Source organism: Myxocyprinus asiaticus, chromosome 13 (assembly GCF_019703515.2).
Source record: "Myxocyprinus asiaticus isolate MX2 ecotype Aquarium Trade chromosome 13, UBuf_Myxa_2, whole genome shotgun sequence".
In the NCBI taxonomy this organism is placed as follows: Eukaryota; Metazoa; Chordata; class Actinopteri; order Cypriniformes; family Catostomidae; genus Myxocyprinus; species Myxocyprinus asiaticus.
Genome location: NC_059356.1, coordinates 39,944,640 through 39,969,304, shown reverse-complemented (window position 1 = coordinate 39,969,304; position 24,665 = coordinate 39,944,640). Strand labels below are relative to the sequence as shown.

Genomic DNA, 24,665 nt, shown 5'->3' with positions numbered 1-24,665 from the left:
GTTAACATTCTTTTTTTTGTAACCTCATCTGCTGGAAAACCTGAGAAACTGTCATTTCAAGAAAGTATTCAAATATTCAAAAATGGTTGAAGTTTAAGTATTGGTCGTTCCAGACCCTGTGATAATGGGGCCCACCAAGGTACTATACTGTATCTGGTATAGCCTACTCATTGGGACTGGAAAAAATTTAGTTACATACTTCTTGCATATCATAGTCGCTGCTACTCTGAATCGTATTTCAAGCATTAATTGCCAATTTTCTGGACAGATTAAGCTTAGTCTCAGACTAAATTTCTCTATCAGTGGAGATTTCCCCACTACAAATTACAAACCAACTTATAATATATTGTAAGTTAAACTTTTTACTAGTCTGAGACTGTTGCAGAAAACAAAAAATTAAAAATCAAATATGGATAGGTATTATCATTGTGAGAAATAGGTGGTAATAAAGATAGGCAACAAGGTAAACAGGAATAACAGTTCATTTGTACATAAAATATAAATGAAAAAAAAAAACAGTTTGAGTTTTCTTTTTTTATTTAACCATTAATATTTTAAAATAAAAACCTATAGGTGATCAGCAAACTCGTTAACACACAGTGATATAAACTGGTATGTCAACATGGATGCGTGTCACATCTTGGCGCCACTGTTAGAGCCTCCATCAGGCTACAAGGTTCACAAGGCTGGGATGGAGAGGATTTCGGCTTTGAGCCACTGCCACCCATATCTCCCTGTCCCAGTCTCTTAACATGACAAGATATCGTTTTAACGGTTCCTTTTTCCAAAAAGGTGATTACAAAGACTACTGTTCAGAAAATACATCAGTCCTGTCACGAGAGAAGAGCAAGATTTGAGCTGGCTTTCGCCGTCACATATCTAAAGAAAACTGACCATCGTTGGAGAATGTGTGGAAGTCAAAGAGAGGCGTGAGTCTCTTATCCGTCACTGCATTTGGATGTGTTTGAAAATAATACACATAAATCTACATACACTGCGTCTTAGAAAATGGTCCCATTATGGAAGAGGTATTTAAAATGGTAAGCACAGGACCAATATGGAAGGAAATTACAACAAAATATACTGCCAAACATATTTCTCCAGTCTTGGCTCTCCATTATTGTCAACTGCCCCTAGAGCTGAATGTCGAGAAAACTTGTAAACTGAAAGGATGCATACAGTACTCAAGAGTGTTTCTCCTTCGTTTAACAATATATTTTAAAAAAAATTGTTTGAGAAAATGAGACGTTGGGTAGATGTGCAATTCAATTTCCCATACTGCTTCTTCAACTCTTCCTTACATCCTACCAGTCAACAGCTAAAAAAATACAAATAAACCATGTGCGTGCCACCAAGTAAATCAAACAAAAGTTATAGTATGAGGGGCTTTATAACTCAAGAAAATAGTTTTTCTTCCAGTCTCGCACACATTTTGTGGCACATTTTTCAGTTTCAAATGGTAAAATTTTGGTGGCTAATCAAGTTGTAATGAAATGAACAAGTAGGTGAGTTAAGGAATGGAGAAATAAGTACATTGGGGTCTAGTGGTACATTTTTGGCCTCTTTTGTCAGTGGGAGCAGTTGTTCTTTTCAGATGTGTAGGACCGTCATTCCTTCTCAAAATGCTGAGTGTCAGCTATGTCAACCTTTGTCTCGTGATTGGTAAAAAAAAAAAACAAACAAACATCAGAAAATATTAATTTAAAACAAAAAAAACACTTCCTTTGTCAGCAAAATGTTCCCTCTCTCAGAGCCCGAGCTCATGATGATATAGCAGAGTCCTTCTGTGTTTGTTGTGCTTGCTGTGAATTCTGCACTGATTTTTGGCTCTCCACATCTCGAAAATGTTTTTCAACCTGTTGACGAAGAGTAGAGGGTCAGCACAGCAGAAAATGCACACCTCACAAAAACCATAACACCCAAACATTATCAACAAGCAGTTAGAATAATAAACTCATAGTTGGATTTGATTAACTATTTAATCTTATAACTTCTGTCATTGGGGCGGGACATTTAGAAACGCTCATCCTTTTTTAAATAGCAACTAACCATGCTTTGCTACTTGCTTTTTTCTAGTCAGAGGCAGGTGAAATTAAAGGGGGGGGGGGGGCAGTACAGTCTCATAATATACAGCATTTGAATGTACACAAATTTGAATATACTCCTGCGAACATGAGTCATCAACATTTGATTAATTTTTTTGTTTTTTCCCAGAAGACAAAAATATTTTCACAGGATTTTGTCAAACTTGAAAAGGTTTTACTCTAGATTTAATGCAACTAAAACAACTAATTTAATCTTCTCAGCAGGGTTGAAATGGAGCAAAGTATGTTTAAGGAACAGTCATATGGAGTGCAGTTACGACTTACTATTTTCCGCACGTGGCTCAAAGCGCTGCTCTCTTTGCCTTTACAGTTGTCCACTTGGTAAGGAGGACTGATGACCACATCCTCCATCACTATGATGTTTTTCTCCTGCCATTTGCAGTCTTTGATGCTGCAGGTTAAGACAAACGGAATGAAAACGGATGATCCATTCTGTTCAAGGTACAGTTGAAGTCAGAAGTTTACATACACGTTAGCCAAATACATTTAAACTCAGTTTTTCTCAATTCCTGACATTAAATCATAGAAAACATTCCCTGTCTTTGGTCAGTTAGGATCACTATTTTAAGAATGTGAAATGTCAGAATAATGGTAGAGAGAATGATTTATTTCAGCTTTTATTTCTTTCATCACATTCCCAGTGGGTCAGAAGTTTACATACACTTTGTTAGTATTTGGTAACATTGCCTTTAAATTGTTTAACTTGGGTCAAACGTTTTGGGTAGCCTTCCACAAGCTTCTCACAATAAGTTGCTGGAATTTTGCTCCAAACAGAACTGGTGTAACTGGAGTCAGGTTTGTAGGCCTCCTTGCTCGCACATGGTTTTTCAGTTCTGCCCACACATTTTTTATCGGACTGAGGTCAGGGCTTTGTGATGGCCACTCCAATACCTCGACTTTGTTGTCCTTAAGCCATTTTGCCACAACTTTGGAGGTATGCTTGGGGTCATTGTCCATTTGGAAGACCTCTTTGTGACCGAGCTTTAACTTACTGGCTGATGTCTTGAGATGTTGCTTCAATATATCCACATAATTTTCCTTCCTCATGATGCCATCTATTTTGTGAAGTGCACCAGTCCCTCCTGCAGCAGTTCTTCGGCTTGCAAGCCTCACCCTTTTTCCTCAAAACATAACGATGGTCATTATGGCCAAACAGTTCCATATTTGTTTCATCAGACCAGAGGACATTTCTCCAAAAAGTAAGATCTTTGTCCCCATGTGCACTTGCAAACTGTAGTCTGGCTTTTTTATGCCGGTTTTGGACCAGTGGCTTCTTCCTTGCTGAGCAACCTTTTAGGTCATGTCGATATAGGACTCGTTTTACTGTGGATATAGATACTTGTCTACCTGTTTCCTCCAGCATCTTCACAAGGTCCTTTGCTGTTGTTCTGGGATTGATTTGTACGTTTCACACCAAACTACGTTCATCTCTGGGAGACAGAAAGCTTCTCCTTCCTGAGTGGTATGATGGCTGCGTGGTCCCATGGTGTATATACTTGCATACTATTGTTTGTACAGATGAACGTGGTAACTTCAGGCATTTGGAAATTGCTCCCAAGGATTAACCAGACTTGTGGAGGTCTTGGCTAATTTCTTTTGATTTTCTCATGATGTCAAGCAAAGAGGCACTGAGTTTAAAATACATCCACAGGTACACCTCCAATTAAGTACACCTCCTATCAGAAGAAAATTGGCTAACTGTCTAAAGGCTTGACATCATTTTCTGGAATTTTCCAAGCTGCTTAAAGGCACAGTTAACTTATTGTATGTAAACTTTTGACCCACTGGAATTGAGATATAGTCAATTAAAATGTGAAACAATCTGTCTGTAAACAATTGTTGGAAAAATTACTAGTGTCATGCATAAAGTAGATGTCCTAAACGACTTGCCAAAACTATAGTTTGCTAATATTAAATCTGTGGAGTGGTTAAAAAATGAGTTTTAATGACTTCAGACTAAGTGTATGTATGTAAACTTCTGACTTCAACTGCACATCTGCTTGTTAATTAATCTGTGATGCTGTGGACTACACCTTCTAAACAGAACAATGCTTCTTAACATGACTTTGTTTCCAGATATCTATCTCAATTAGTGTGATAGGACTAGAGGTTGACTGATAACCATGGTGGTGGAAAAGGCTGATAACTGATAAACCAGCTGATAGTTTTTTAACATCAATTTAAAGAATGTTAAAAAATGTCTTAGCCTTTCCTTACTATGTTAGGCACATACAAAGAGGCTACAAGAGTCCAAAATGAATTAAATTACAGATGCAGTAATAATTATGCCATGGTCCAAATCACTGAGATCAAATTTCTTCCCGATTCTGATGGTTCATGTGAACATTAACTGAAGCTCCTGACCCATATCTGCATGATTTTATGCACTGCTGCCACACGATTGGCTGCTTGGATAAATCGCATAGATGATTGTTGGTGCCAGACAGGCTGGTTTGAGTATTTCTGTAACTGCTGAACTCCTGGGATTTTCACGCACAACAGTCTCTAGAATCTCCCACGATCAAATACATCAGCACTGCACTTTATTACCCTTATTCGTATATCTCACACTGGACTGTCATAAATTATATTATTATTATATTATATTCTCTCTTAACAACTGACTATCAACCGACAGCCTGAATGTCAATACAGTACAATACTGTACATTCTATATTATATATAAATATATATACACACACACACACACACACTTTTTTATATAGTTTTATTTTTTATTTTTATTGATTAATGTGTATCTAAATAGTGCGTATTGTATACTGTACAGTGTATGTTATTATTTGTATACTGTTGGGTGTAATTATGTGCATAACAGATGTTTAATTGTGCTGTGTTAATTTGATGTTATTGTAAATTGGTATATGTCTCATCACTGTCACGACTGCTATGTTGATCGGAACTGCACCCAAGAATTTCACACACCATTGCACTTGTGTATATGGCTGTGTGACAATAAAGTGATTTGATTTGATTGAATGAACTCAGAATGGTGCCAAAAACAAAAAACATCCAGTGAGCAGCAGTTCTGTGAATGGAAATGCCTTGCTGATGAGAGAGGTCAACAGAGAATGGCCAGACTGGTTCGAACTGACAAAGTCTATGGTAACTCAGATAACCGCTCTGTACAATTGTGGCGAGATGAACAGCATCTCAGAATGCTATTCTGAGATGCGAGTGGGCGCTGTTTTGGTGGCACGAAGGGGACCTATACAATATTAGGCAGGTGGTTTTACTGTTGTGGCTGATCGGTGTATATATACACACATACTAATGGCAACTATCGTCTTAGATTTTTGCTGAATGACCGACAGTTCCAAAAAGTAACCATCAGCACAATTTAACCTGTAAAACCAATATACTGATCTACCTCTAGATAAGACCGTTGAAGGAGAGGTCCAAAGACTTTCCAGGGTAATTCAAGTCAATGGCAAGGCAAATTAAAGTGAGCATATCAATATCTGTGAACATCACTCCAATTTGAGCCCCACTCACGTTTTATGAATGGTCTGGAACAGCTGTTGGCCCTCCACAGAGACACCAGCACTAATCGCGTAAGCTTGTGACAACTTGTCTTCCTTTTCCATCCGTGCTCTATTCACAAGCTACACAGATGTGAAAATGGCAAAGGCAAAACAAAAAGAGAAATATTAGTCTAAAGATGGAGTCATTATACTGTAATAGAGCTCTGATTACCAGAAACTGTCCAAATTTTGGGCTTACCTTGTTAAAATTGAGAGATGCTAAAGGGGGAGGGGTTTCGGCACGGTCATTGATGATGTCCACCTCTGACACGTAGGCCAAGTTAACCAAAACCACATCGCTGACATTGGGTTTACCACTGGACGGGGTACATTCTGATGATGGCAGTCAAGGCAGCTGTTTGGCGTAATTGTTAAAACAGTGTACAGATTACAGAAAGTAAAAAAATAAAAATAAAAAAAAATTATAAAAAACAGCAGTGAAGAATGATGTATTTTGAAAGAAATAGACCGACAGATGCCCATAGACAGGAAGCATGCTGGGGTATTATGTGGGATCAATGCTGTAGGTAGTGTCAGCTGTAACCCACAGTTTGTGCATTGATGTCCACTCCAGTGTTGTGGATCGCCTCTCATGTTAACAGACAGGATAAAATGACATGCTTGTCTGTCACTAAGGAGATACGTTTCATAAGGCTTCCAGGTGGAGGCAGCTTACTTAAGTGACAGCGCAATTAGATATGGCCTATATTCAACTGAAGGGAGAGTGTACTTGGGGTATATACGATCATGGCAGTAATTAATTCCAGTGTTTTAATGCATACTCTGAGGTATATTGCATATTTTCAGAAAAAAATTATAAATGCAGTAATAATTTAGTATCATGACAATTGTTCACTCTTAGATTTAAACAGGCCTTTTCTTTGCTGGTATGCCTTGTGTCATGTGAAACGAGTAACCACGCTTTAGTCCGCTCAGACACGGCAGCGGGTTGTATTAATTTTAAAATTGGCAGTAAACAAGCTCTATATATTTACTAAGCGACCGATGAACAAAGCCACATAAAGTACACACAAAAAAAAGAGGAGCGAGACGGAAATTAGGAAAAAATTAAAAAAAGATTTGGGCAGACTGACACTTTCTAAGATGTATTATGTAAACACAATTCTTCTTAATGCTTGAACCGGAAATCAGCCAATCAAAACAGCAAGCTAGTAATGTTAGCTAATTCGTCATTCCTTAACCTACTGACTCCAGGCACACAGCTGATGTTTAAAGCACTGAGAATGATGACAACATTCAGTGACCATTAACAAAGAAAACAGATTGAACTAAAATCAAGTCTCATACAGAGCAATTCATTATACACCATGTCATCAAAAGTACTTGGATACTTAAGCCACTTTTAAATAAATTACTGTCATTGCATTTCATAACAATAATAAAAATAATAATAATAAAAACTTTTCTAAACAGCTTCTAGGTGACATAGGCTTTCTGTTAAACAACAGAGAGAGAACTTGCAAAAAGAGGGCTGAACTTTTCAGACCATTTATGACCATAGTAAGAAGCCCAGGCCAGAACAGAGAAGTAATTTTTTTCTGAAAAAGTTTTGCATTCCCTCTAAATAAGTTGTGCGTTCCCTCGCAGCGAATTGTTTTGCACTGCCTTGCAATAAGTTTCACGTTCCCTCGCAATAAATGTACCATGGTTTTCCTACAGATACCATATTTTAACCATGATATTCATAGTGAAACCATAGTAATAATACAGGAAAACTTTGAGGTCATTATGGTATTTTATACATGGTTTTTGTCATAAAACTATAGTAACCACAAGATTAACCATGGTTACTTTTCATTAGGGCTTGGTATTGATACAGATTTCCCAATTCAATTCCAATTCCATTATCCATTCATATGGGTACATTTCAGTTATAATGTCCCTTTTGCTTACATATGAAAGAAATTATCTCCAAGTTAATGCTGTTAATTATACAGGGGACCTTCTAGCTAGGTAAATTATGAAAATGTTAATTTTACTAATATTTTATTGGGTATTCAACATTTTGGCTTTTTTTTTTTCCCTTTTCTTTTTTTAATAAATCAATGTATTCAATCCATAAGAGATATATATATATATATATATATATATATACACACACACACACACACACACACATACACATATACACACACAGTGCTTATAAAAAGTAATCACCCCCTTGGATGTTTATATATATACACACATACACACACACAGTGCATCCGGAAATATTCACAGCGCTTCACTTTTTCCACATTTTGTTATGTTACAGCCTTATTCCAAAATGGATTAAATTCATTATTTTCCTCAATTCTACAAACAATACCCCATAATGACAACGTGAAAGAAGTTTGTTTGAAATCTTTGCAAATTTATAAAAAAAAAAAATAAAAAAAAGAAGAAAATCACATGTACCTAAGTATTCACAGCCTTTGCTAAATACTTTGTTGAAGCACCTTTGGCACCAATTACAGCCTCAAGTCTTATTGAGTATGCTGCTACAAGCTTGGCACACCTATTTTTGGGCAGTTTCTCCCATTCTTCTTTGCAGGACCTCTCAAGCTCCATCAGGTTGGATGGGGAGCGTCGGTGCACAGCCATTTTCAGATCTCTCCAGAGATGTTCAATCGGGTTCAAGTCTGGGCTCTGGCTGGGCCACTCAAGGACATTCACAGAGTTGTCCCGTAGCCACTCCTTTGTTATCTTGGCTGTGTGCTTAGGGTCGTTGTCCTGTTGGAAGATGAACCTTCGCCCCAGTCTGAGGTCCAGAGCGCTCTGGAGCAGGTTTTCATCAAGGATGTCTCTGTACATTGCTGCATTCATCTTTCCCTCGATCCTGACTAGTCTCCCAGTTCCTGCCACTGAAAAACATCCCCACAGCATGATGCTGCCACCACCATGCTTCACTATAGGGACGATATTGGCTAGGTGATGAGCGGTGCCTGGTTTCCTTCAGACATGACGCTTGCCATTCAGGCCAAAGAGTTCAATCTTTGTTTCTCATGGTCTGAGAGTCCTTCAGGTGCCTTTTGGCAAACTCCAGGCGGGCTGTCATGTGTCTTTTACTGAGGAGTGGCTTCCATCTGGCCACTCTACCATACAGGCCTGATTGGTGGAGTGCTGCAGAGATGGTTGTTCTTCTGGAAGGTTCTCCTCTCTCCACAGAGAAACGCTGGAGCTCTGTCAGAGTGACCATCGGGTTCTTGGTCACCTCCCTGACTAAGGCCCTTCTCCCCCGATCGCTCAGTTTGGCCAGGCGGCCAGCTCTAGGAAGAGTCCTGGTGGTTCCAAACTTTTCCATTTACGGATGATGGAGGCCACTGTGCTCATTGGGACCTTCAATGCTGCAGAAATATTTCTAACCCTCCCCAGATCTGTGCCTCGATACAACCCTGTCTCGGAGGTCTACAGACAATTCCTTGGACTTCATGGCTTGGTTTGTGCTCTGACATGCACTGTTAACTGTGGGACCTTATATAGACAGGTGTGTGCCTTTCCAAATCATTTCCAATCAACTGAATTTACCACAGGTGGACTCCAATCAAGTTGTCGAAACATCTCAAGGATGATCAGTGGAAACAGGATGCACCTGAGCTCAATTTTGTGTGTCATGGCAAAGGCTTTGAATACTTATGTACATGTGATTTTTTTTTTTCGTTTTTTATTTTTAATAAATTTGCAAAGATTTTAAACAAACTTCTTTCACGTTGTCATTATGGGGTATTGTTTGTAGAATTTTGAGGAAAATAATGAATTTAATCCATTTTGGAATAAGGCTGTAACATAACAAAATGTGGAAAAAGTGAAGTGCTGTGAATACTTTCCGGATGCACTGTATATATTATATTTTGTTATATATTGAATTGAAGCAAACTTAATTTGGCTTTTTTGACACTGATCAACAAAAAAAGACTTTCATATCAAAGTTAAAACACATTTCTACCAATTAGACTAAATTTATAAAAAAATATTAAACAAAATTTTTGGCTGCAAAAGCATTCGCCACCTTTAATGCAACTCACCTAAATCTTCACTGTGTAACCAACTGGTTTTAAAATTTGCTCAATTAATTAAATGGAGATCACCTGTGCACAGTCAAGGAGTTTCAAGTGATTTTAGTATAAATACACCTGGTCTCTGGAAGGTCCACAAGTCAGTATCTTGGGAAAAACAACACCATGAAGACAAAAGAACATTCCAAGCAAATTGGAAGCAAACACTCCACGCTAAAAGGTTTTTGATAAACATAAATCAAGGGGATGGACACAAGAAAATTTCCAAGTCCCTGAATATCCCTCTGAGTAATGTGAAGTCAGTAATTAAGAAATGGAAAAAGTATGGTACAGCAGTGAATCTGTCTAGAGCAGGCCGTCCTCAAAAACTGAGTGACCGTGCAAGAAGGGGACTAGTGAAGGTGGCCAACAAGAGACGTATGACTCCTCTGAAGGACTTACAAGCTTCAGTGGCTGAGATGGGAGAGACAGTGCATACAACAACTCAGCTGGAAGAAGGTTCTATGGTATGACGAGACCAAAATTGGCCATCAAACAAGACACTACGTTTGGTGCGAATCAAACATTGCACATAATCAAAAATACACCGTGAAGCATGGTGATGGTAACACCATGCTGTAGGGATGCTTCTCTGCATCAGGCCCTGAATGGCTTGTAAAGGTAGAGGGGTAACCGAATGCTGCAAAATACAGGGAAATTCTGGAGGAAAACTTGATGCAGTCTGCAAGAGAACTGATACTTAGGAGAATATTTTTTTTTCCAGTAAGACTACGATCCCAAGCATACAGCCAAAGCTACACAAGAATGGGTTCAAAACTACAATGTTAAAGTCCGAGTCCAGACCTCAACCCAATTGACAATCTGTGGAAGGACTTGAAAAAGTCTGTGCACTCACATTCCCCATGCAACCTGACAGAGCTTGAGCAGTTTTGCAAAGTAGGGTGGGGAAAATTTGCATTGTTCAGATGTGCCAAGTTGATGGAGACCCATCCACATAGGCTCAAGGCTGTAATTGCTGCCAAAAGTGCATCTACTAAATACTGACTTGAAGAAGGTGAATACTTACAATATGTATGCAACCAAATATTTTGTGTTCAATATTTGTTATAAATGTAGACTAATTGATAGAAATGGGTTTTGACTTTGATATGAAAGACTCTTTTTCTGTTGATTAGTGTCAAAAAAGCCAAATAAAGTTCACTATGATTCAACATAAAAATAAAATATAAAAACATCCAAGGGGGGTGAATATTTTTTTTATAGGCACTGTTTATATATATATATATATATATATTTGTTTTTTTTTTTTGTTACATGTTTAATTGCATAATTTGTACTATTTACAAGTATTTACATTGATTTGTTGAACACGTGCTAAAACTCTTGTCTCTTTAACAAAACCACGCAATTTTGTAAACGCATCTGTAAATGCATGTTAACATGAGAGGACTTGAATGGCTCCAACTAATCTGTGCTATGCATGATTAGAATTAAATGTTTATTTTTTGTTGTTTTTGATCAACAACTGACTACAGAAAGGGTTTTAAAAGAGACAGTATTCAATGACAAATGGGTTGTGTGGATCTCATCTTTGGACACAAATTACATGTAACAACTTTTATTCTCAACATGCAATGAAAGGATCTTGCTGCTGAATACTCCATTACTACACTACACATTACTGCTCACAGAAATATGAACATTTACCAGCCAGTTCCTACAAATAGCCTATACATTTTAGTTGCAAAATTTAGTTGCAAATGCAAGTGATTTCCTCTCAGTATTGTGCAGGGTTTCACATAGAATAAAAGACTGATCTTGGGATTTATGAATCGATATTGAGAAGATTGTTCAAATGAAGACTGTGATGCATCGGAAAAATCAGTATTTTTACCCATCCCTACTTTTCATGGTTACTACAATATTACTATGGTAAATCCATTATTTCCACCAAAATCTATAGTTACTACTAGGGGTGTAACGGTGTATCGTGGTACGATACATCGTGGTTTAAAAACGTGACGAAACACAGTGGAGATTAGACTTTTTTATTGTTTCTTTTTTAATTCTTTTACAAGCATCTGTATCCAATACACGAGACGTCCTTCGCCTACCTAACACATGGAAATTGCTTCAATGCACACACGGAGCACTAAAATGTGATTACTAACTGAATCTGCGAGAACTGAAACCATGTAAGCGAATGTAATATAGGTAGCGGGAGAGAGAAGCGCCCTTTTAGCCGGAAGGGATCTGTCCGTCTGATGCGAGAGATCGAGTGGTCTGCTCTGACTGCACGAGAGAAAATTAAAGTTTACAGAGGCTTAATGATAGTGCCATATTAATCTACTACATATAATGCTGAATATGTAAAATAATGCTGTCAAATGTCATGTCTGATTTTATTTCATCAGTACATTTAAGTAGGGTTTAAGTAGGGACATTACTTTACTGGATAAGCATGCACTTCCATTAAATGTGTTTTTGAAAAGAATATTTAAATGTATTAGACAATATTATTTTAGAAAAATACAGCTTTAATTTAAAATATTTTAAATGCATGTAATCAGTTACAGTGTGTAGGCAGCGTATCTAACATTATTTAATACTTTCAGCAAAGCTAATTAGCAAATATTTCCATTTGGTGTCACCATTGCCCTGTTCTAGGCTGATTTTTTTTATCAGTACATCTCTGATGGATCGTAAAGCACTTTTAATAAGAGTGCTAATTTTTTTGCATATGTCTTTAAAGTAATAATAATAGCAATAATAATAATAAAAAAACTTACAATCTTAACTTTTCTTGATTCAGGCTTAGTTTAAAGAATCGTAAACTGAACCGAACCGAATCGTGAGATGAGTGAACCGTTACACCCCTAATTACTACAGCCTATAATATCACTATAGAACATTTCAAGGACTGTTCATTGGTGACGCCAAGTGACGCCATTGTTCCATGAACATTTCCTGCTTGTCAGAACAGAGACTATTTAGCAGAGACAGGCCACTTCTATTAAAATTAATGGGAGAAACTGGAACACCCAACGACAGCCAACCGTCAACCCGACTTACAGGTAAAACAGCCAATCACCTTTTAGATACAGAAATCGCCCGTTTATCAACTCAAGAACACGCATGCGCATTAGCTATACAAGAGAGTAAAACTGCATTTTTAACGTAATCTGAGGTAAAGAAACACAATTTATTATACAAGTTGTGATGGAACGACACGCCCTTCCCGTAGATCATCATCACCTTGCATGATGGGGCTCGCATGATCCCAATGAAGAGCCTCATAACCGCTGTCTTTAAACACAGAGCGTGCCTCTCCCCAGGAGACCGGTCTCTAACTGCTGCTGTCTTTACAGGTCCAGGAACAGAGCGGGGAGTGTCCGGTGCAAGTTAGATGCTCCACACCCCGGAACCCCGGCGTGAGTTTGAGCACACGTTGGCGCCACACAGTGTTGTCAGATTTTACTGCTTATTTGAAATATGTTCTTTTATTGTAATCTTGACCAACTGTTTTGGAGATTTCGGTCTTTCCCCATTCAAGTAGATAGGAGCTGCACTTTCATGCCACTTGTTTACATAGAAAAATCCACAGTTTACCTGAGCAACAACTGGGCGGCACTATGATGATTCTAGTTGCCTGTTTTCAGTTTCTGGTCTGGAGACGCACTTTAAAAACTATCAAAATGAGCGATCCAGATGGAGAGCAACAACCATTTAAGTTTTTTGGGAGTAAAAATTAATTTGTGCTGTTGTTGGTTGTCATTACAACTCAAAGTAGTTAATGGTATCAACATAACTAACCTTGGACCATCGCTTCATGACATTTACACACTCAGGTGAGGCACTGTCATTAAAAAAAACGGTCATCTCGACTCAAGTATCGGCACTATACAGCCACGTTTTTTTGAACATTTTTACAAATGTAATACCTTAAAAATGACCACTAAGAATATACGCTGATGCGAGTGATAACACTGGAGACCGGAAATTGAAAACAGTCGAATCTCGGAACACTTCCGCGTTCAGGAAAAAGGTGGACAGCTGCCAAATCTGCCCAAGAACTTTCCAAAAACGTCCGCAGAGTGGACTGACTTGCCTTGAAAAAGAGACTTTGTTGAAAGGATCCGGAAATACGTCTGTACCGTTCTAATTCCTTTGTTTTTGATTACATTCTTGAAATGGTATATAGAACAAACATGTTTCCACCAAAAACACATGGAACTGTCATGGTTAAAGCCTTGCAAGGTTATTTACAAAATCGATTAGTTGCAGGTATTGCTAGGGAACGCAAAACAATAAAAAATCCCACCCTTTCCTCTAAGGGGCTCCATACTAATGCCATAAGGAGAAGAGGAGGGAAAAAAAAAACAAACAAAAAAACAAACAGGAACCACATATAGACAAAACTGATATTTAGCCATTTCATTGAAGCCAAATGATCGTGTTTCTTTTGAATATCTGGAAATCCTCATGTCTTGCTGTGCAATTTCAGATCAAAGGCTATTTAAACAACCAATCCCAGCACACAGTTTGTTACAAATAAAAAATAAAAAAATAACATTAATATGCAAAACAGATAACTTGCACAACTCATTCAGACTATCATTCTAAAACAAGGGACTTAAGTGGCATTAAATTTGAAAATTGTTTGTTAATCAGGCAAACTAATACAATATTTGGCTATGCTTACATCTAGAAACCTGTTGATTACTTATTACACAATGTCAAAGGGATTCTCTACAATAACTGATATTTGAATGTTGAGCAGTAACGGCAGTACAGCAGGTTAGCAAGCAAAACACAGGGAGCTTTCTGTGACCAACAAATTAATTGCATAAATACTCCCAAAATTGGGAATTAGCTTGGGAAATTTCAATCAGAGAACATGACAAATCAGACCGAAAGCTCTATTTCAGTGTGCATTAAACAGTTAATGCCTGACATTGTAGGCAGGCAGAGAAATTTGGATGTTAGCTTCAAGGCTAGCCGACGCCCCCTGAACACGCATGCGCGGATCTTGTATAGCAGAGCAACAATGCCGCAGTTGACAGCCTGTCCACTCTCATTCACTCCCAATATGATTCAATGACTTTCAACTCTGTATCAGCTTCATATGACTGATTTTTCAACAATGACCTGGATGAAATGGAACCTTGCCGTTCAGGGAGTTAAAAATCAGGGATCCCACACTTTTTGACCAATTAATTTCCATGAAATCGTGACCTTTTCAGTCGTTTGTGATTTTTTGACAAGGACCATTCTTAAAAATAGAAGTTGTGAACCGGTTCAATTGAAACGAATGGATTCAACATTTTGTCATCAGGGGTATTTATTTACACTTGCAGACCTTATTCACAGCAGCGCCATCTTTGAAAATGCCAACAAAACATTGGAGGAGAGAAAACATTTCTGACTCTAAACTTGATGTTTTCAAGAACATTCATAATATACAAAGAACTCCAGACAACATGAGTTGTGGATCAGATGTGATCTAAGAGCGTTTTCCTTTTCGTGCCACTGAATAGATGCAAGTGTATCCCTCACAGCCTCGTTGTCGTTACCATTAAAAAAGATGGCGCTAGTGTAAAACCTAGTAACCAATCGGATTATTCAAACGGCACCACCTGACTCGACACGCACTAAACACGGAAGCAAACGCAGAGTGGACGCTTTTGACTGTGTGAAAATGTCTTTGGCATACCCGCAGCTCAGGCCTCTTGCAGTTGTGGATGCCCACGATTCAATGACAAGCCTCGGCGGCAAAAGGATACTCAAAGTCAGCATCTTGGAAGGGTAGTCAAAGGCGACGACCTCTCCTTGCAAGCGCTGACCCAGGCAGGTGAGGCAGGAGACATGGCTCCCAACGCTGAAATACTCCCCGGGTCCAGGAGCCGCCATCTTCTCCGCCAGGAAAGGGGAGCAGCATTCGCCTCACGTAAAGACGCGCAGCCGCGTCAGCAGCATGGGTGGGAGCGCGAGTGGGCGTTCCGCGGGATGAATGAAGTGACGCAATAGTGGACCACCACAAATTAAACCACGCCTGTTTTACTATGGCGTCGAGGTAGATCATGAATATATTACTACAGTGTACTACACACGCCCTCATTGCACCACTTCATCTTCCTGATTTCTTCATACGATTTTTTTGAGCCCTAAAAGACGCAAGTTTAGAATTTAAACGAAATTAATTTTTACATGCTTTGTGTGCACTACATCTGCCCATTTCTTCACATTATTATATAGTTTTGTCGCTTTTGTTAGGACAGATTAATTTGATTACTTGATTGTTATTTTATGTATAGCTGTAAAAATCACTCTTAAATTTTTCTCAATTTTAAAAAACTATAAAATCTATCGATTTTAGACCTTAAAAGATCTATATAATCTCTATGAATTTAAAAAAAAAAAAAAAAAAAAAAAATATATATATATATATATATATATATATAATCAAACACGCAAATATTAAATAAAATATTTAAAATATTAAAAACACAAAATATGAATAACTAAAAATTAGATAAGCAAAAATGTGGGTTGCAGTGAGGCATTTACAATTGAAGTGAATGGGGCCAATCTGTAAACATTAAAATACTGTTTCAAAAGTATAGCCACAAGACATAAAAATTGTGCATGCTAACATGACTATTGTGTGATAAAATCGCTTACGATGCCATAATGACATAATGCCTTTAACCCAAAAACGACCATGAAACCAATGATTTAAACAACTTTACAGCAAAAATAATACGAGTTTCAACAGAAGAAATAATGTTAGTGCTTTTATACAATTACAAGCTTCATGTTACTACTTTTAAACCCTAAAAAAAATGGCCCCTTTTACTTTCATTGCAAGTGCCTCACTGTAACCTCGATTTTTGCCCTTTTCTAATGAAAAGGAGGGACGAGTAGAAATGATCTTTCGTGGTAATCAACATTATGCCACAAATGGTGTCGATTAAGCTTAACTTGTATTAATGAATATTCCTTTAAATCTGATGAATACTTAAAAACTTTACAACATTTGAAAAAATCTCATATTTCCTAAGCGCTTTAATCTGGATGTGTTTTGCTTTAAAATAAAATGATGTCTTAGCAAACATCCATGCATTGATTTTATAACCAATTTTATGACAAATATCATACATTGGCAGGGTTGGGGAGTAACGGAATACATGTAACGGGATTACGTATTTAAAATTCAAAATATAAGTAACTGTATTCCACTACAGTTACTATTTAAATCATTGGTAATTAGAATACAGTTACATTCAAAAAGTATTTTGATTACTGAAGAGATTACTTTGCATTTTATTGTCATTTGTTTCATTTAACATTTAGTCCTTTCAGATTGAAAACATTTATCCATATAAATGATGCGATCCAAAGTGCATTTGAACAGCGGTGAAACACTTTCTTATGATGTGTTACATTCATACGAGCAGACAGAGAAGTAAGTTTGAAGTAAGTTTGGAGCAGAAGAAATAGAAATAAACCTTGTGTAAATTGTCAGCTTTACGCTAAGCTAAAATGCTATTTCTAGCCATTTTACATGCACAGGTTACCAGGCAAGATCATATTTTTTTTATCAAGAAAATTCACGCTGGATCATAATTTCTTTTTTTCTAGTAAGACCTTTGATATTAGGGCAAAAATCATATTCTTGATGATAATTGTTGTATTGTTTTCCTGTAAAAATATCTAAAAATCCTTAAAACAAGATCAATTTGATTTATCTTGTTTTAGAAACAACACTGCATAAGATATTTAGGTTTTTCAGAGAATGTATTTTTAACGTGTATTTTGTCTTACTGTACTGGCAGAGTTTTTATAGTCAAAACAAGTGAAAAAATCTACCAGTGCTGAAGAAGTAATCCAAAGTATTTAGAATATGTTACTAACCTTGAGTAATCTAACGAAATACATTACAAATTACATTTTACAACATGTAATCTGTAATCTGTAGTGGAATAACTTTCAAAATTAACCCTCCCAACCCTGTACATTGGCAGACAACACTGAAAGAAAATAAAGTGTTAGACTGAGTACAACAAAGACATTAAAATCACCACTTCATAAACCAATTTTCCAATGTTTAACACTTTAAGCAGTGTTGCTTAGCAACAGTTGCCAAAAAGTTGCTCTGTGTGTGAACTCTTACACAATCAATAATTTTCTGATAAACAAAACAGGAGGATTCAAAGGGACAGCAATTTTTAATGATTAATAGTCACAGTAATAGATTGCTCAAATAGCGTGTATTGCACATGTGTACACATATATGCACCCTATATACACGTGTGTAGCAGTTAGTATACACACCTTTGTATTGTCGCAACATGAAAGCATTGAAAGAACACAATAAATCAGGGAATGTGCTTTGATGATTTCAGAACTTCTGCATATCAATATGACCAGAAGATAGACAAGAAAGAGAGAGAGAGAGAGAGAAAAAAAAGATATAGAAAATTTAAAGTTAAAAGACCTCACAAATCGAAACACCCAATCACAACGAGTGATGTCGAACAGCAAAGAAATGAAGGGACAGTGAAGGAGACACAACCTCTCTTTCAAAAAGTCAAAAAATATACAAGCACTCTTTGAACCTTCACGATCATAGGTCACTACATATACACAACAGGTGAATTATCAATAAATATACATATGTACTGAACAGGAAAATATGTGGCAGAGACAGTAAAGCCATCTTCCATGGTGAACGCTGATGTCTTTTACACATACAGAGGTTTCTCGGTGTCCATCGTAAAGCCCTGTTCACGTTGTTGACATATTTGTTTTCTTTGTGTAAAGATCATTGCGAAAGAGACCATGCTGGAAAAACATCCCGCTTCCCAAGTGCCTTGTTCAATAAAGCCAAGCATCATACTGTATTACATCTTATCGATTATTTCCCCTCTTTAAGTATTGCTTAATCCAACACACCAAAGGAGAAGGTTTAGGTCTCAAAAAAGGAACCAACACGTCTGCTGATTTATCCAAAAAATTAAAAGAAAGAAAAAGAAACAGAGAAAAAGCTTTTACCACCAACTGCACATTCAATATACTGTTTGAGACCATATAGGGTGAAAATACAAAACTACACAAATGGTTGGTGATCCACATCCAAAAATGACAAAACCTGATCACAGTAGTTCCTGTTGCAGACAGAACATTCCATAGCCACACAGAAGAGGGAAATTCTCTTAGTGTATATTACAGCATCTAAGTACAGAGGCTAGCTTTAGCCTAATTTTTTCACAAAGTGTTTAGTTTCCTGTCCGACAAGCCAACCTCTTTAACCTCAATGCAGTTTTTTCCATGCAAAAGGCGGATGTTTGTCCTAACCAAAGCCCACCAAGAGAAGTCAATAAAATCGTTTGCATGCTAAAGATATGCAGCAACTGACAAGAGACTTTTTAAGACGGAATGAACAGCTTAAGCTAATGTTAGTGTTTTAACAGACAGCAAAACAGTTTTGTAAATACTTCATTAGATGATGTTGCTAACATGGCTCTTCGTTGAGGACTGTTTGTTGCGAAAAACTGGCCAGTTTTCTTCGATCACTGTTGTGATGCGCGATATATAAAAATGTAAGTTATTGCCCAGAGGCTGTCTAAGAGAACAGACAATATGCATATACCTAATTTTGTCATGAGATCCAAAACCAACGGAACCTTCAAACACATTTCTGACTCTAAATAAATCAATCAAACGAAAGTGGAGTCAAGAAATGCGCATTGAATTTTTGACGTTTCAACATCAACATCAGTTCATCAATGAAAATACACAAAGAAAACGCTGAGAGCGCAAAACGTTGACGAGAGAGTTCACACTCAATTGAAACATATTTGCTGTGTTAATTCACTCTGCATTGCGTTTAATGCCTCGAAATTTGGGTCTGAGAACTGAAAATGTTTGGCTGGGTTTGGACCTACAGGATAGAAATAGTGCAAGATAGTGCTTTAGACCCAGTTCAGTCTAACTAAAACAACTCGCCATTCAATTCTTATAGTGGCAATCCGAAAAAAAAAAAAAAACATTGTCACCTCTGAGACCAAGTTATGATGCTTCTTTAACACTGTTAAACAGAAGGACACCTAGGAAGATGATGTCATCAAAGAATTAAATACATTTGTATTCTTCGCTGTCTAAAGGATGCAGTGGATAAAATCCATGCAGTGGAATTTGGCCCCCCAAAAAGCTACGTTATTACACAGTGAAAATGTTATGATAGATTACGTTATTATTTCAGCATTATAAAGAAGCAATTGAATTTCACCCACAAGTGCAGAAGTGATTAACCAGCATAGGGCTTTTAGACGACAAATGGTCAACAGTTATGAACGATTACTATTAGTGTGGTGCAAAATAACCATATCAATAGCATAAAAGCTATATCAAAAGATGATGAAAATGTAACCAATAGCTTTGCAGAATATATTAGTGTTAAAAAAGTGGTAGTCATTCTTATTGCCAGAAAAACAAAAACAAAATAATCCTTAAATCCTGAAAAAACAAGAAATACTGAAAAACAGCAATGCAAAATGCACTGCACATTGACATAACTCAACATCATCGGTAATATTAGGAGCATCTGTACCACACTGTACATTCTTTATAAGAGAATACTTAAAATCAAATGACAAAATTAACACTGATACTCTTATAGTTTTCTTTTACATTTTTTGTACAAAAAAAAAGGAAATGTTTTTCAGTAAAAAAGTCACCACTAACACTCTCTCGCCAATGTAAATAAAGAAAATAAAAAAGCTGACGAGTAGGGGACCCAAACAAATAAAATACAAAGGAAGGTGATGTAAAAAAAAAAAAAAAAGGAGAAGAAGAAAAATTAAGAAGTTGGTCATAACATCGTCAGTGTTTCCAAACAATCATGTCTTGCGCTAGTCTACGGCACAGGACTGATAAATAAAACAATCGTTGAATTTCTTTCGTTCATTCTTTCGTAAATAGTAAAAAAAGAAAAAAAAAAAAAGAAAAGAAAATTGTAACAAAAACTTTTACCAAGAACTCAACATGTACATCCTCAGAAATAAACAATGAGAAAGAAAAAAACAATGCGAAAGTAGAAGCGAAAAGAAAATGGGGCAGAAGAATGATTTTTGTGCTCTCCATTGTCATGGCTAAAATTTGCATTCTTTAAAAAATTAAGGCAATTTGAAAAACAAGCAAATCAATGAACGTTAAGTCTGAGGATTTGTGATTTGTTACGTATTGGTGTTTTAAATATTTTACTTAGTATAAAAGGCACCAAGTTCTGGAAACATTACCATTATGTGTCTATCGGCATTCTCCACTGAAGGTTAAGACAGACACACTGAAAATCCGTTTTTTACAACTTTTCTCGAAAAATGGATGGGTCGCCATTATTTTCGTTTTATGTTTATGTGCTAACGTGTTATAGCAATGCCATGTGTTCTAAAAAAGTACTGTTTTCTCTGAGAGAGAAACAAATGTGAAGATAATTTTTGGGAAAAAAGGCTAACCATCATCTTCCATTTCCACAAAAGACTCCAGGTTCTTTTCTGTACAACCACAGCTGATAACAAATGTTCAGTAAAGGGGATATAAAGTATTTATATATTTTTTTGTATGTTAAAATGTGTATACCGTACACACAAAACTACATATATATATGCTTATATATATGTATGTATATTTATATATATATTTCTTGGATGTTTGTGTGCTTTTCATAACAGGATATTATACACATGAACAAGTATACCAAATAATCAACACAGTAGTGTAAACGAGTATACTTGTCTGCAAAAGACGGTGTATCAACATGATCGGAACATTGGGTTCAACAGTGTTCTTGCGAATGAGTGTACATTTGTGTTTTGTGCTGAAATATTTTTGCTGCTTGTTGGCTTTTTTAGAACTTTATACATTTCTTATACTTTGTACAGAAAACAAAGCTTTTTGCAGCCCCTCAGAATATGCTGTCCTTTCCCGTTCCTCCTCTTCTATTTTTTTGCATTTTCTTCTTTACGTCCCCAGTCCAAACAAATGAGAGAAAATAAAAACAAAGGCCTCTCTCCAAATTGTTCTCCATTATTCGGCCTATCCAGCAGTTAGCTGCACAATCCTCACCGGAAGTGGTCCTGTTTTTACCCATCATGCTTTTGTTGTCCCCTTTTGGCAGCGATTTGCTATGTTTTAACCTCAGGAAAGCGAAAGTGGGCAGGCTGTGAACGTGTCTGTCAAGCACCTGGAAATGAGTGAAGGACCAAGGAAGCCAATCAAAGAGCTGGGAGGATGATCATGAGGCGTGACTTCAGGGTGACCAGTGCCGAGCAGGCGTGGACAAGAAGATTGGAGCAGTGACGTACTGTACACTCATCTACAACACAGGCTCCTCCTCCATTGGTTCCTCTGCTGATCTGGGGGAGAAAAAATTGGTTGATGGTTACTGATTGGTTATATTTATCACTAGGATGGACCAGGGGCATTTCTAGGACTTGAGGAGGTTCGGGGCTTAGCGGGAGCGGGGGTGGGGGGGTGGGGTAGGTGTAGCAGTATTATTGCGTAGCTTCATTTAAAATTACATTCGGGGCTGAAGCCCCGGAAAAATGACCTGGCGACGCCGATGGGATGGACTGCTGGTCCTAATTTTCTCATTCTTTTGTCTTGAAAAGACTAAGCAAACTTCTTTATGTGGCAGTTGATGTTAGGTATGAGATAAGCATTGTACCACCCTGCTGAAAAAAAAAAAAAAACCCAGCAGCTTCAACCAGCCCAAGAAAGTTTGCTGGTTTAAGCTAGTTTAGCTGGTCTCCAGACCTGGCCAAGATGGTGTTCAGATATTTTAGCTGGTCGGCCAGCTGGTCTCAGGTCCAAAAGCCATTAAAACCACCAATCTAGACCAGACTGACTTGTGGTGTGGACACCAGCTTGGTGGTGAACTAAGATCAACAGAGCAACTTAAAGGGTTAATTCACCCAAAAATGAAAATTCTTATCATTTACTCACCCTCATGCCATCCCAGATGTGTTTGAATTTCTTTCTTCAGCAGAACATGAAGATTTTTAGAATACCTCAGCTCTGTAGGTCCATACAATGCAAATTAATGGGTGCCAACATTTTGAAGCTCCATTCCACATAAGGGCAACATAAAAATGTACTCCAGATGACTCCATTGGTTAAATCCATATAATCTGAAGCGATATGATAGGTGTGGGTGAGAAACAGATCAATATTTAAGTCCTTTTTTACTATAAATTCTCCTCCCTGCTCAGTCAATCTCCACTTCACTTTCACATTCTCCTTCTTCTGTATTTGGTGATTCACATTCTTCATGCATATTGCCCCTTCTGGGCAGGGAGGATAATTTATGATAAAGAAATGACTTAATGATCTGTTTCTCATCCACACCTATCATATCATGTCTGAACACATGGATTTAACCACCGGGGTGAGTAAATCATGAGAGAATTTTCATTTTTGGGTGAACTGTCCCTTTAAGCTGATGTTCAGCTATTTAAGCTGTCGGCCAGCTGGTCTCCTAGTCCAAAACCCCACTAAAACCACCAATTCACACCAGGATGACCAGTGGAAACCATCTTGGTGGCCAGCTAAGACCAGCAACGGACCTTAAGCTGGTGTTCAGCTATTTTAACTCATCGGCCAGCTGGTCTCCAAGTCCAAAACCCCACTAAAACCACCAATCCAGACCAGCCTGACCAGTGAAAACCAGCTTGGTGGCCAGCTAAGACCAGTAAAGCATTTTAAGATGGTGTTCTGCTATTTTAGCTTGTCAGCCAACTTCTTTCCAAGCCCAAAACCCCTCTAAAACCACCAATCCAGACCAGCAGGAGCTATGGAAACCAGCTTGGTGGCCAGCTAAGACCAGCAAAGCACCTTAAGATGGTGATCAGCTATTTAAGCTGGTCTGCTAGCTGGTTTCCATACCTAAAACCCAACTAAAACCACCAGTCCAGACCAGGCTGTCTACTGGAAACCAGCTTGATGTCCAGCTAAGACCAGTAACGCACTTTAAGCTGGAGTTCAGCTATTTTAGCTGGGAGGCCAGCTGGTTTACAGATCCTCCACTAAAACTACCAATCCAGATCAGCTTGACCAGTGGAAACTATCTTGATGGCCAGCTAAGACCAGTAACGCACTTTAAGCTGGAGTTCAGCTATTTCAGCTGGCCGGCCAGCTGCTTTACAGATACTCCACTAAAACTACCAATCCAGACCAGCCTGACCAGTGGAAACTAGTTTAGTGGCCAGCTAAGACCAGCAAAGCATTTTTTTAAGCTGATGTTTAGTGATTTAAACAGGGTAACCAGCTTGTTTCCAAGCCCAAATCCTATCTAAAACCATTAAGCCAGACCAGCCTGACCTGTGGAAACCAGTCTGGTGGCCAGCTGAGACCAGCAAAGCACCTTAAGATGGTGTTCAGCTATTTTAACTGGTCAGCCAGCTGGTTTACAAACCCAAAACCCCACTAAAACCACCAATTCAGACCAGCCTGACCTGTGGAAACCAGCATGGTGGCCAGTTAAGACCAGTAAAGCACCTTAAGCTACTCTTCAGCTATTTTAGCTAGTCAGCCAGCTGGTTTTCATGTCCACAACCACTCTAAAACCACCAATCCAGACCAGTCTGACCAGAAGAAACCAGCACAGTGATCAGCTTAGACCAAGAAAACACCTGAAGCTGGTGATCAGCTATTTAAGCTGGTCGACCAGCTGGTTTACAAACCCACAACCCAAAAAAATAAAAAAAATAATTCAGACTAGCCTGACCAGTGGAAACTAGAGTGGTGGCCAGCTAAGACCAGCAAAGCACTTTAAGATGATGTTCAGCTATTTAAGCTGGCCAACCAGATTGTTTCCAAGCCCATAACCCTTCTAAAACCACCATGCCAGACCAGCGGAAACCAGCTTGGTAAATGGCTAAGACCAGCAAAGCACCTTAAGCTGGTTTAAGATGTTTTTCCTTCAGCATGGATGTTGTCTCACT

At 37.9% G+C, this 24,665-nt stretch overlaps 2 protein-coding genes across 8 annotated transcripts in view; both read right to left on the bottom strand.

Moving 5' to 3' along the window:
• Positions 1 to 519: 519 nt before the first annotated feature.
• On the bottom strand, positions 520 to 15,648 carry LOC127450879 (protein LSM12 homolog B-like). Its single transcript, XM_051715320.1, has 5 exons — positions 15,447 to 15,648; positions 5,847 to 5,980; positions 5,619 to 5,728; positions 2,370 to 2,496; positions 520 to 1,856 (listed from the first exon to the last, which is right to left on the bottom strand). The coding sequence occupies exons 1-5, from the start codon at positions 15,571 to 15,573 to the stop codon at positions 1,761 to 1,763; spliced, it is 594 nt and encodes a 197-aa protein (XP_051571280.1). The 5' UTR covers positions 15,574 to 15,648; the 3' UTR covers positions 520 to 1,760.
• A 1,141-nt stretch (positions 15,649 to 16,789) lies between these two features.
• Positions 16,790 to 24,665, bottom strand: part of LOC127450871 (histone deacetylase 5-like) — a 144,239-nt gene continuing 136,363 nt past the window's right edge. For 4 of the 7 annotated variants that reach the window (XM_051715311.1, XM_051715313.1, XM_051715307.1 and 1 more), the window contains one exon: positions 16,791 to 22,079. In XM_051715311.1, coding sequence (XP_051571271.1) covers positions 22,040 to 22,079 — 40 coding nt within the window. In that variant the 3' untranslated portion in view covers positions 16,791 to 22,039. Of the gene's footprint in view, positions 22,080 to 24,665 lie in introns of all 7 variants that reach the window. The other 3 variants (XM_051715306.1, XM_051715308.1, XM_051715310.1) reach the window with 1 other exon arrangement.